Genomic DNA, 13,759 nt, shown 5'->3' with positions numbered 1-13,759 from the left:
GCTAAAACAGAACCGGATGACGCACACCGACCCTAGGGGCAAGTTTAGGCCAAATTAGGAAGGACCGTTTCTCGTGAAGAAGATGCTAAGCAAGGGGGCAGTGAAGCTAACTACTATGGACGGTATGGAGTTCTCCGAACCTACCAATCTGGATAGGCTTAAGAAATACTTTTCGAAAAAAAAGGGAAAATTCCCGATAGATTGAAAACCCGCAAAGGGCGATCTATGCAACAATAAGGGACATCCCAATGAGTGAAAACCCTAGAGGGCGCTCATTTGAAAATTCTGGGATAGTAAAAGGAGAGTTGAAAAATCGCTGGGATCTGAAAACCGAAAAAAGGCGGGTCCTGGTAACGGTAGTTATATCTTGAGCAATTACAAAAATAATGTATAAGCGGCTAAGTATTTCTGTTGTTTGTAAATAAATAAAGGCATGAATATATTTGAAGAGGATGATTGGAATCATTATAATTTACTGGATGCATTGTATTATGAATCATGAGTTATACATTTCCTACCTCTTTCACATAAAAAGCCTACACCGATATCCACTCCTTTCCATATAAACAAGTTATACATCGGGATGATACAAGGCAAAACAATGACAGTCATATCAATGCAGAGGAAATCCGAGATCCCAAAAGTTCCCTAACGGATCAAAATCTCTGAAGTAAGTAACCTGCTCCTCAGCTAAGGCCTCCTAGGCAACTCGACGGGCATCCATAGTCGCTTGCCAACCCTCATCCGAAACTCGGCGGCTCTCCACCGCAATCCGCAAACTCCCCTCAGCAGCTCGTCGGGCTTCTATATCCACACGGCTCTTCTCCTCGGCTGCTCGGCCTCGCTCCTCCTAGTTGGAGCGCTCATCCTCCCTATCCCGACAACGACGTCCGATCTGAGCGTCAGCATCCAGTAGCCACTCCCCTTGCCCAACCGCCACGTTCTCCTGTAATCTTCGGTCAATAGAATGGAGGTCTCCCTATAAAGAAAATAGAAGGGAAGCAATGTAAAAAAAAAAGAGAAAAAGAGAGAAAAATATTCATTCATAATCATGTGCATACATATCACTACACTAGGTCATACCATACAAATATTTACCAGGTGATGGGCGTGAATCAAGTCAAGCCGCATGCAGAAATACTCGGATAGCTCCAAGAAATCTGTGCAAGTTTAGGCAGGCTCCGATAGGTAAATTAAAATTTGATCAATGGGCACAGGCCCCGCTATAGACTAGGGTCTACGGCATTATCAATGGCCATAGGCCCCGTTACGGACTGCGGTCTACGACATCATCAATGGGCACAGGCCCCGCTACGGACTGCGATCTATGGCATTATCAATGGGCACAGGCCCCGCTACGGACTGCGGTCTAAGGCTGGGCACAGTTCGGTCCAAGTCGGGGATTCATGAATCTCCAGTATTGGATTGAAATTCGGAGATTAATAAAAGAAAATCTCCAGGATTGGATTGAAAGAATAAATCTCCAGAATTGAATTGCCCCAAAATTTCAGTCCAGTCCAGTTCGGGGATTCGGAGATTCGGTTCCGGTCCAATCCAATATAATTTTTCGGTGATTCAGATAAATATCTAATAGTTTAGGTCCTAAAAAATAAATTAAAAATTTAATTTACAAGATAATAAAATATAAAATTTTATTATCTTACATAACTTGAAATAAATGATATTTTTTTAGGAAGTAAACAACATTCATTAAAAGTTACAGTAGACAACAAGGCTAAAAAAACCCACAAAATCAAAGTTACAAAATCACAAATCCATAAAAACAAACAACCTTTAATTCAAAAAAGACAACACTTCATTAGCAACATCTCTCTAATCATCATCCCAATTTGTAATTGAATCTTCTTAACACAACAAATTGCTTGTTTTCCAAAGCAAATGCAGTAAAAGCCAAACATCAACCTAAACATATAAAATTTATCATATTAGTGAATCAACAAATATTAAATTAATTAGCTTTCACTTCAATAAAATTAATCAACACACTAGCAAAAAGTAAAAGGAAAAAAAATAGGCTTACCAAAGTGCATTTGATTCGGTTAAAAAAACTTTAGATATCCAATTGAAATATAGATAAAAGAGATGATGCAATTTCAGGATCAGAACTAATTTCTACAAATTAAATAACATTTATATAGTTAGTATTTATAAACATTTAATTAAAATAAAACTATGAAATATAATTACTAAGTAAATATTACCTTCTTTAATAGCTTCAAGATCTTCAACTTCTTCATGCTTGAAAGTTTGAGTTGATGTTTTCAACCAATCTTGGCAACAAATCAAAACCGCATCTGTAGCAGGAGTTAAAGAACTCCTAAATTAATCCAAAGTTCTACCACTTGTGCTAAACGTAGATTCAGAAACCACAGTTGAGCATTGAATTGCAAAAACATCTTTTACAACTTTGGATAAAGCGGGATATTGCATAACATTAACCTTCCACCACAATAGAAGGTCAAATTCAATTACATATTTTTCAAGTGCCTCATTGACATATCTTTCCCATTCTTCCTCAATTGACATATCTTTATCAATATTCAAAAAATAATCATCAATCTCATCATCAATGTCATCATCCGCTTCATCCAAACTAGAAGAATGAGCTCCAAGATTCACATTTTTTTGCACATTTTGCACTATATACTCATCTAACAATGCAATAATAATCTTTGTGACTTGTGCCACCAACTCATTAGCATCGTTCTCACTATAAAATTCAGTGTACTTAGCCATCAAGTACTTAATTTTATACATTGGGTCAAAAACCACCGATACAAAAAGCATCACATTCATTGTGTCAACAGAACCCCAATACTTATCAAATTTTTCCCTCATTTGAGTTCCCATGTATTTTAAGAAAGGATTTTTACTGTTTTGACATAATGTAATATCCTTGAGAATTTTCATTACCTCGGGAAAATAAAGGCTAGAGGTAGGACATAATTAAGAACTATATCTAATACCCTAACATATAAAACTTCAAATATAACACATAACATATAAAACTTCAAATCTACACAGTGTACATAACATAGAGTTTAGAAATTGAAATATAAAAGTTCAGAGTTTAGAAAACTTACCAGAGTTTAGATCGGTAAAAGGTGGAGGTGGCGTTGTGCAGGGTGGAGGTGGCAGTGTGCGAGGTGGTAGCCGCGATGGAGTGCTGTGGATGAGATAGAACCCGAGAAAAAAATCGAAGTAGAGAGAATGGGTAAAAGAAGCACGCAATTCTATTTTATAAAATGTTTAAAAATTTTAATATTTAAAACTTATAATATTTGTTACTTAATTAAATGGTTAACAAGAAGTAGAATTGGTTGAGATAGTTAAGGTGATTAACAATATTCCATTTAGTTAGGTGTTTGATTCTCTATGTCTACATTTTAGGTAAATATTTTTTATTTCATTTTATAAACGGGAATTAATCGGGATAATTTTTATGACTATATAATAATGTTATACCTTATTAATAAATTATAAATTTATATTATTGTAATTAGTTTACCGAACCTTACAAAATATATAACTATATATTATATAATATTTCTCTTTATATAAAGTTAATGTATGAAATATAAATTATGATTGCTAAACTTTCGGTTATTTCAGTTCGGTCCAATCCAATCCAATCCAATCCGGTTATCAGTCCGGTCCTGGATAAATTTCGGTCCAGTTCGGTCCAGTTTTTTGACGAAAAGTCAACGGTCCAATCCAGTTCGGTTCTCCAAAAAAAGTCAACGGTCCGGTCCAATTCCGGAGTTTTTTCCTCGGATATTCGGTCCAGTCCAGTATCTCCGGGATCCGCGCCCAGCCCTACTACGGTCTACGGCATCACCAACGGGCACAGGCCCCGCTACGGACTGCGGTCTACGGCATCATCAATAGGCACAGGCCCTGCTACGGACTCCGGTCTACGGCATCATCGACTCCGGTCAAACACAGACGATCCTGGTAAAAAGAAGCGACTACGGTCACAAACTCTCGGACGAGTGATAAAGCCTAAATATCAAAGCGACTGCAGTCACAAACTCTCGAACGAGTGATAAAGCCCAGCTATCATCAACAAAGGACGCCTGCAATCGATGTAGAGATTAGGGTTGAACGGTTGATTTAGAGATATGCGAAGCGAAAGGACGCCTGCAATCGATGTAGAGATTAGGGTCGTACGGTTGATTTGGAGATGTGCAAACGAAAGGACGTCTGCGATCGATGTATAGATTAGGGTCGAATGTTCGATTTGGAGATCTACAATACAAGAAAACGCCTGCGATCGATGTAGAGATTAGGGTCGAACGATGGATTTCGATATATGCAAAACGAGAGGACGCCCGTGATCGATGTATAGATTAGGGTCGAACAGTTGATTTGGAGATATACAAACGAAAGGACGCTTGCGATCGATGTATAGATTAGGGTCGAATGTTCGATTTGGAGATCTACAATACAAGAAAACGCCTGCGATCGATATAGAGATTAGGGTCGAACGATTGATTTCGAGATATGCAAACGAAAGAATACTTGCGGTCGAGATAAAGACTAGGGTAGCTGGAAAGAGCAATTTTACATGCGGTTGATTTAGAGACTAGGGTAGCTGGAAAGAGCAATTTTACCTGCGGTTGATTTAGAGACTAGGGTCGCTGGAAAGAACAATTTTACCTGCGGTTGATTTAGAGACTAGGGTAGCTGGAAATAGCAATTTTACCTGCGGTTGATTTAGAGACTAGGGTAGTTGGAAAGAGCAATTTTACCTGCGGTTGATTTGGAGACTAGGGTAGCTTGAAAGAGCAACTTTACCTGCGGTCGATTTAGACTAGGGTCGCTAGAGAGAGCAATGTTACCTGCGGTCGATTTAGACTAGGGTCGCTAGAGAGAGCAATATTACCTGCGGTCGATTTAGGCTAGGGTCGCTGGAAAGAGCTATATACCTGCGGTCGATTTAGACTAGGGTCGCTAGATAGAGCTATATACCTGCGGTCGATTTAGAGACTAGGTTCGCTGGAAGGAGCGTTCGTCTGCAGTCGATTCAGAGGCAAGGACGGGACAACCAAGGCGAAGATCGAAGACAAGGCCGGAGCATGCGGCATGGAGATCAGGTATTCTTCCTCCTACTCTATACGTGTCTTTTACTTTAATATGTTTACATTGCATGTGTTGCGTTAGCAAAAAACGTTTTCAAAACACACACATCACTGTCAAAATAGGAAAGTAGGGGCAACTGTAGACACCGAGTCGGAGGACCTGTGACGAAAACCTGTAACAAGACAGTTGAAGCGGTTGGTTCCGGAAGTTTTAAAGCAAAAAATATAATAAAAAAAATGAGAGGTCAGTAGGAGTTGCGGTCATCGAGTGGACGGCTCGCGAGTGCTCAACGACGTGGTGCGAGCGCCTAGCGGCAGTCGGCGCGCGCCCAACGACAGTTGGACGCGCGCCCGACAGCGCGGGACGCACGCCCGACGGCGCGGGGCGCACGCCCGACGGCCGCAGGGCGCGCGCGCCCGACAGCCGTGGGTGAGCGCCCAACTAATGTTGGGCGTAGCCCGACGGGCGTCGGGCTACGCCCAAATTTTTTTAGGATCCGTGCCTATAAAAGGCACGGATCCCCATGCATTAGAGGGGAGGAATTTTTGGGGAGAGCTTTCTCACTCTAGACATTTTTAGAGAGAGAAAGTGAATTTTTTTGAGGAAAATATTTTTTTTCCTCAAAAAGTCTGAATTTCCTAAAAGTTAAATTTTTACTAAAAAACCTGAAAAACACAACTCGTGGAATCAACCGACTTCAGCCGTCAAATACCGATCTTGAGGTATTATCCGAGGACTAGACTCGTTTTATTTATTTTATTTATTCATTCATTTATTTTATTTTCTTATTTTATTTTTTAGGATATAGTTTTTATTTATTTAGTTATTTATTTATCACGTCTTATTTAATTTTCCGTATTTATTTATTTTTGTCTCGTATTAAATAAACGTTCGTTTTTGTTTTGAAATAAAAAAACCCATTTTAATATCCCAATACGAACCGTGATCCGATTCAAAGGTAGTTCGGGATTAAAAAACGTTGTAAGTATAAGTTTTGCAAATATTTCTAAATAACGTTTTAAAATAAAACATCGTTTTAGGATTCTCCGTTATAGACTATGATCCAATTTTGGTAGTTCGGGAACCCGAAATGATAGAATAAATCTAATCTAAAGCTTTTGAATAAATCTGGAAACTGTTGGACTGATTCTGTAAATTTCTATTTTCTGTCACTAAAGGCTGTTTACCGACGGATTTTCCGTCGGTAAAGCTGCTGAAAGGTAAAAAAATGATGTTTTGGTCCCTTTTTCTCAACTTTTAGACTTTAGGTCCTTTATATATATATATAATTATGTAACATATACTTTCAAGCTATTTTTAAATATTTTGTATATATATTTATTTAATGTGTTTAGATATTATTTTTCATTAATTTGGTTTAATAAAAGTATATGTACATATTTTTCTATTCCTTTAAACTATGCACATTTTGACATTTTGGGGGTTATTAGAAGGTTATTTTCTATATATACTTATCATAATAGTTTTGGGGTTAAAAAGCTAATTTCTTATTATTTGTGAATATAATTATCATTTCTATCCATTGATTATGGTATTTATTATTTCCCCTCTCTTTTAAGTATATATGTATAGTATCATTTCTATCAAAAATATGTATATATATACTTTCCTTCTTTTCTTTTCAAATTTCTTATATGTATATATTATTCGGGAAAATGTTTTGATTGAGTGAATTTGGATTCAATTCATTATTTGTTGTCATTTTATTCACATGAAGAATAATTGAGTGAAAAATAGGAAAATAAACCACGAAAAAAGGAGTTTAACTTGTTAGTGTAAATTAAAGCTTTTCTAGATATTCCCAAAGTGTAAATAATATTTTCTTGTTGTTTTTAAATTGTTTCTAAAATATCACGTGTTGAAACCTTAATTCGTTCCAACGACGGATTAAGCGAACCTTGTAATTAAAATTGCTTTTGTGAATAATGAAGTTTTGAATTGTTTTCCTAACTAAATGGTTTTTGTACAAAATAAATTGACTTGTATGCTTCACCACGCTTTTAGATTAAAAACGTTTGCTCAACGTTTTCAAACGCTCGAGTCGTTCCAACGGCGATTCGAGTGAACGTCATTAACGGGGTTTTGAAACGTGCCTAAATCGTTCCAACAGCGATTAAGGTACGAACCATGTAAATAAACTCGTTTGGAATGAGATTAGCGTAGAGTTAGTGTATAGTCTAAAGCATAAAATCACACTGTGAATAAATCAATTCTTTCTTCTCCCCCTCTCTCTCCTATATACTTTAAATTTATGCAAAATTGGTGATTCTTTACTAAAATGGCTTTCGAATAAAATGCTCAAAACGGTTTTCAAAGCGAGAAAGAAAAAGTTTCAAATGAATTTTAAACTTAAAGAAATATACGATTAGTCCGTTATCGCCTAACACGCTGAGTAGGAGGCCGGTGGTTCATAACCGGACGATGTCGGGGTGCCTAGTAGCCTCTCTCCGGAAAGGAGCTAGCCTTCTCGGCTCGTACCTAAGTTTCCCGAACCTTCACCGGTCTCCCGCAAAGGATCGGTGTTCATTTTTCCATTCGTGGGTGGCGACTCTTCCATACTCCGAGCTCCGGTCCTGCCGAGCAGCTTGATTCCACGATTGGTTGATTTCGACGCTAATCACCGCTTACGTCGCCATGAGGTGTCCACCCCCCGGTCCGCCCGGGCGAGGCTGTTCGGCACCTTGTCTAACAGATGGGCCACGTTCACGAAACTCTTTATGTTACAACGGGATCGTTCAAAACAGAAATGTTCTTTGTTTTCGTTTTGTCATAATCTCGTTTTATCCCAACGTATTTAAAGAATGTGAATAACGGCTACCGTTAATATAGTCTTTGAATCGAGATATAACTATCCTTAATACCAAAGCGATTCGTACTAATACGTGCTTACGTCACAACGTATTTCCTAAACATGTGCCTTCTTCGGGACACGGAAAGGGACCAGGCGGGTCGCACAAGTTCATTCATACGAGATGACTAAGTCGTCTTTAGTCTGAATCGTTTCGATGTTTTCGGGGTAGTTTATATATCGGTTTAAGAGTATATATTAACACATCGTTTCATTTCCTTTATATATTTTAGGATTTAGACATGTATCATGGCAATTTGAAAACACGAACTGATTCATTTATCACATCAAAAATGGTAACAGGTAATCCTATGTCAACTTCTAAGGCTACTATATGCTGACACGGCTGATCGCGGGACCTCACAGGACCGCACAAATTCGCCCCTAACGAATGGATGGGGACCCTTTGGCGCCTTACTGCAAGGGGGAACTTACACTAGCCTCTTTCGAACGACGAATGACTCTCGCTAGAGGTTTCGTGAAAATTATCCGGAGGGTTTGCAATAATGCTTATGAATGCATACGAAAAGAAATAATACGATCCGTCCCCGTTAAGGGCTTAATACACGCCTTCCGGAATCAAATTTCTCGCTTCCCCAGTGAAGTCGCCACTTGTTAGACAAGGTGTCGAACGGTCTCGCCCGGACAGACCGGGGGGTGACCCTCATGGCGACATAAGCGGTGATTAGCGCCGAAAGCAACCAATCGTGGAATCAAGCTGCTCGGCAGGACCAGAGCCTGGAGTATGAAAGAGTCGTCATCCACGAATGGAAAAATGAACACCGATCCCTTGCGGGAGACCAGTGAGGATTCGAAAAACTTAGGTACGAGCCGAGAAGGCTAGCTCCTTTCCGGAAGAAGGCTACTAGGACCCCGACATCGCCCGGTTATAAACCACCGGCCTCCTACTCAGCGTGTTAGGCAATAACGGACTATTCGCATATTTCTTTAAGTTTAAAATTCATATGAAACCTTTTCTTTCTCGCTTTGAAAACCGTTTTGAGCATGTCATTAAAAGCCATTTTAGTAAAGAATCACCCATTTTGCATAAATTTAAAATACATAGGAAAGAGAAGGGGAGAAGAGAGAATTGATTTATTCACAGTGTGATTTTCTGCCTCAGTCTTATATACTAATTCTAAGCTAATCTCATTCCCCAAAAACGAGTTTATTTACATGGTTCGTACCTTAATCGTCGTTGAAACGATTTAGATATGTTTCAAAACCCCGTTAATGATGTTCCCTCGAATCGCCGTTGGAACGACTCGAGCGTTTGAAAACATTGAGCAAACCATTTTAATCTAAAAACGTGGTTAAGCATACAAGTCAATTTATTTTGTACAAAATCATTTAATTAGGAAACGATTCAAAACTCTATTATTTACAAATAGAAAACGATTTTAATTACAAGGTTCACTTAATCCGCCGTTGGAACGAATTAAGGTTTCAACACGTGATATTTTAGAAACGATTTAAAATGACAAAAATCTTTTATTTGTACTTGAAGAATATCTAGAAAAACTTTTAATTTAAACAAAAAACTTGAAATCTCTTTTTTATCTTTTGTTTTCCCTTTTTCACTCGATTAGCTCTTACTTGAACATAATTACAATAATTAACAAATTAAGATCAAATTTACCCAACCAAATGTGTTTGAAATATATACCTATATGCCAAGAATAGAATGAAAATACATATATATACATAGTTTTAAAAATAAGGATATATCTATAGATAAAAACAAGTATGAAATATTATATGATATAATAAAGAAAATGAAAAGAATACTAAGTATAATGCCTTTTTATTCTAATTCAAAACATCCGAAAACAATGAAGAAAATTCATAAATGTAAAGAATAACATTTAGTTCTAAATAGTTTTAAGTATTAAATATATAGAACATAACTTTCACCCTAAATAAGAGCTAATATAACTTAAATATGCCAAAACTATATATATACAAATATAATACTTTACAAAACTAAGTCAAAACGAATTAAATCCCAAATATGAAATAAATAGCTATATAATACATAATTAATAGTTATAGGGCCCAAAAATAGTTTTTATAAATATATCGCATAGTTATATATATATATACAAGTAGAAATATCAAAAAGTTGAAAAAAGAGGATTAAAAGAGGGATTTTCGGATTCCAGCAGATTACCGACAGAAACTCCGTCGCTAATATGCTGTTAGTGATAGAAAAGGCAGAATATCAACATCAGTCTCTATACTTTCCAGATTTGTTCAAACACTTTACATTAGATCTATTCTATCATTTTGGACCTCCGAACTACCCGAATTGGATCATAGTCTATAACGGAGATTCCTAAAACGATGTTTTCTTTTAAAACGATCTTTAGAAATATTTTCCAAAACTTATAATTACAACGTTTCTTAACCCCGAACTACCTTTGAATCGGATCACGGTTCATATTGGGATGTTAAAACGATGTTTTTTTATTTCAAAACAAAACCGAACATTTATTTAATACGAGACAAAAATTAAATAAATACGGAAGATTAAATAAAACGTGATAAATAATTAACTAAATAAATAAAATTATAACATAAAAATAAATAAATAAAGAAAATAAATTAAATAAAACGAGTCTAGTCCTCGGATAATACCTCAAGATCAGTATTGACAGCTGAAGTCGGTTGATTCCACGAATCGTGATTTTTCGGTAAAATATTTAACTTTGAAAAATTTGGATTTTTTAGGAAAAAAATGTTTTTCCCAAAAAAATCACTTTCTCTCTCTAAAAATTTCCTTTGAGTGAGAAAGCTCTCCCAAAAAGTCCTCATCAAATGCATAAGCACAGATCCCAAAAAAATTTGGGCGTAGCCCGACGGGCGTCGAGCTACGCCCAACATTTTTGGGCCTACGCCCAAAATTGTTGGGCGCACGCCCAACTGATGTTAGGCGCGCGCCCAACAACCGTTGGGCGTCCGCCCAACAATGTTGGGCGTTCGCCCAGCCTCCGTTGGGCGTCTGCCCAACGAGCGTTGGGCGCCCGCCCAACATTGTCGGGCCTTGCCCGACGACGGTCAGGCGAGGCCTGACACGACCGGGCGGTCCCCGAATGGCCGTCGAGCGACGCCGACCGTGCGTTAGGCCGCACCCGACGCTCGACGGGTGACGTCCCCTCCCCGACGAGAGGCGTCTGGCGCCCGGTGCCTTAACGATCATCGTCGTGATACCGAATGTGCCCGACCCTACTCAAGAGACGCCGAACTAGTTAGCGGGGCTTTCAAGTGCCGGCTCTCCGAGCTTTCCCGTTTATTTTCAAATTTTCTGATTTAATAGAATCAACCGATTTAGCCGTTTATCGCGGGTTTTCGTCATAGGTCCTCCGACTCTGTGTTTACAGCAGGCTATAAATCATTTCATAGTTATGCAATCACTCAAAAGAAAAGCATGAACGATAATAAAGATTCAAAAAGTGAAAATATTAAGACTTGTAAATTATACATACAAGATAGACTGTAGTTTGTAACTGTTGGGACAAATCTAATGATTAAAACTTCATGTTAGATGAATTCTGATATTAGGAATTGGTACCAATAAAAAACATGAAGCACCAAATTTACTAGGATACTACGAAAATATAATCAAACTAGCAATGTGAACACTATTTCCAAATGGAAGCAATGTGCATTGGAAAATGTGTAACACCCTTCCGATAAGAAGGAAAGTATTTGGCAAATAAATGAAAGAACCAATTAGTTCATCTACAAAGTAACTAATTACAAAATTTACAAACACTAACAATGATCAAAATCAAGCAGGCACTGTAGTAAAAAGATATGTATACACACACACATACAAAATTCTCAGTTTGTAAGTTATAAGATGGATGTAAAAAAGAATTTCATCAAAAAATATCAAGTAGTTTGATATACCATAGTTATTAAAGGCACATGGCATACTTAGGCGCTAGGAGTCTTGGAGCATTGTCGCATGGCATAAAGCGATGGCGCATGCCAAAACGACACAAGGCGCACTTACAAAAGTAAAAGTTACAAAACTATAAAACTAAAATAAAAATGCAATATATACTAAACCATGACAACATTCTTAATTATAAATAAATTATGACATGCAATAAACCCCATATTGTAAAGCTAAAGTTATTGTTCAACTACATAGTAAATCCTAAGTTGACTAATAGCTACTCATCAAAACTCTACAAATTTATCACTCCTCATCTAAAGCATCATCAAACTCTTTTTCATGAAACTGATCCTCTTCATCCTCATCAACAAATCAGTTCCTTTTCTACTCTACTTCTTTCTCTTTTAATAAGACTTTGTCTCTTCCTCTTCTAACTGTCTCTTCCTCTTCTAATTAATTCAAACGTGTATAATCTATTCCTCTTTTAATATTTGTTTTTTTCTTTTGCTTATTTGGGACCCTCAGATCAGATCACAATTAATTCAAAACGTGTATAATATATTTCCAACTTTAAAAACCCAAAAAAGTGCACCTATGTCACCGAGGCGCACCAGGACGACTGGTGGCGCCATTCAGGATGTTAAGGCGCTAAGGACAGCGCCTGGTGCGCCATTAATAACTATGTGATATGAATAAATGTAGCGAAGCATAATAAATTGATGAACTACTGAAGTTAAAAAAAAAACACTGATTCAGCATTTCTATTCTGTTTCCATTCCATAATTCGATTGGAAACACAATAAATATCGTGCCATACATAGGGTTGAAAACTAGAAAAAAAAAATCACTCTCTTATTGTATTATAAGAGTTGATTATAATACAAAATAAGAGATTGGTAACTGAAATTTAGTGGTTAGATAAATACCTTCACCACAAGGGGATTTCCTGGTGGTAATGTTAAGAACCTTGGTAGGGATTCTCACTGGTCCCTTGACCCTCAATTTCTTTTCCTTAGCACCACGAACCAAATCAGCACAGACTATGTAACAAACCGAAATAATACCAATCAGTAACATGAACAGCAAACATTCATTCTATAAAAATACCAACGGGATTTAACTGAACAACATAATCAAAGATCAATGCTTAAAACAAAGTAACTAAACGGATTTTCATACTTTGGTTACTCGTAAAAAGAATAAAGGGAAGGAAGAACCTTTTTCGAGGTTTTTGACATTTTTGGAGGAAAGAGTGATTCTGATTTTGTGAATCTGCTCTTGGGGCTCCTCCAGACCAGCCTTTGTCGGCTTCATTGCACCGTAAACTGCTGCCATTGATCTCCTAAAATAAGAAAATCACCACAAAAACAAATTAGTATACAGATGAAAACATAAGCAATAATTAAAATAGCAATAGGATCCAATAGCATGCCCGATGTGAAAACTTAAGATACAGAAAATGGGAAGAGAAACCTTGCAGGGATTTGGCCAAAACTAAAGCACTGTGCAGAAGAAGAAAAACCCCTTACGGCTGCAAGCTAGCTCGGAACTAGGGTTTGGTATAATTATCTTATATATAAAATTGAAGAGGTTTTATACAGTGTTTCAGGAGGCTTTTTTGCCAATTTCTTCCAATTTCACCCTCCTAAATCAACCGGCCCAAGAATAGATGATTTTTAATATTAAATAGATGATTTTTAATTTAAGTGTTTAATATTAAATAGATGATTTTTAATTTAAGTGTTTAATATTTTATCGATTTTGATCACATGGACCTTAATGATCATGCAGTATTTGGTCATTCACCGTTAGATCTACACTTATTAGAATCCTGTGGTGAAGATCCAAAGCATCATGCAGCTTAGATTTAATAAGCATAGATT

At 37.2% G+C, this 13,759-nt stretch overlaps 1 protein-coding gene across 2 annotated transcripts; it reads right to left on the bottom strand.

The window, feature by feature from the left end:
- Positions 1 to 1,721: 1,721 nt before the first annotated feature.
- On the bottom strand, positions 1,722 to 13,477 carry LOC136234256 (small ribosomal subunit protein uS10z/uS10x-like). 2 transcript variants are annotated; one of them, XM_066024067.1, is made up of 6 exons: positions 13,350 to 13,477; positions 13,094 to 13,218; positions 12,803 to 12,916; positions 2,223 to 2,315; positions 2,042 to 2,133; positions 1,722 to 1,923 (listed from the first exon to the last, which is right to left on the bottom strand). In XM_066024067.1, exons 2-5 carry the CDS (start codon positions 13,209 to 13,211, stop codon positions 2,072 to 2,074), a joined length of 387 nt encoding a protein of 128 aa, XP_065880139.1. In that variant the 5' UTR covers positions 13,212 to 13,218; positions 13,350 to 13,477; the 3' UTR covers positions 1,722 to 1,923; positions 2,042 to 2,071. The 2 variants fall into 2 exon arrangements, with proteins under 2 accessions (XP_065880139.1, XP_065880140.1); XM_066024068.1 differs by lacking the exon at positions 2,042 to 2,133 and having other exon boundaries at positions 1,726 to 1,923.
- Positions 13,478 to 13,759: the final 282 nt, after the last annotated feature.

This window comes from Euphorbia lathyris, chromosome 6 (assembly GCF_963576675.1).
Source record: "Euphorbia lathyris chromosome 6, ddEupLath1.1, whole genome shotgun sequence".
In the NCBI taxonomy this organism is placed as follows: Eukaryota; Viridiplantae; Streptophyta; class Magnoliopsida; order Malpighiales; family Euphorbiaceae; genus Euphorbia; species Euphorbia lathyris.
This window is presented reverse-complemented; position numbering and strand designations above follow the sequence as displayed.

What these genes read in the sequence shown, in the direction of transcription:
- LOC136234256 (XM_066024067.1), bottom strand. Translation starts at nt 13,211, where the DNA reads ATGGCAGCAGTTTACGGTGCAATGAAGCCGACAAAGGCTGGTCTGGAG. An exon ending in GAAATCCCCTTGTGGTGAAG is followed by an intron (nt 2,316 to 12,802) that starts GTATTTATCTAA and finishes CTCCTGCTACAG; the next exon opens with ATGCGGTTTTGATTTGTTGC. An exon ending in TCTTGAAGCTATTAAAGAAG is followed by an intron (nt 2,134 to 2,222) that starts GTAATATTTACT and finishes TTTAATTTGTAG; the next exon opens with AAATTAGTTCTGATCCTGAA.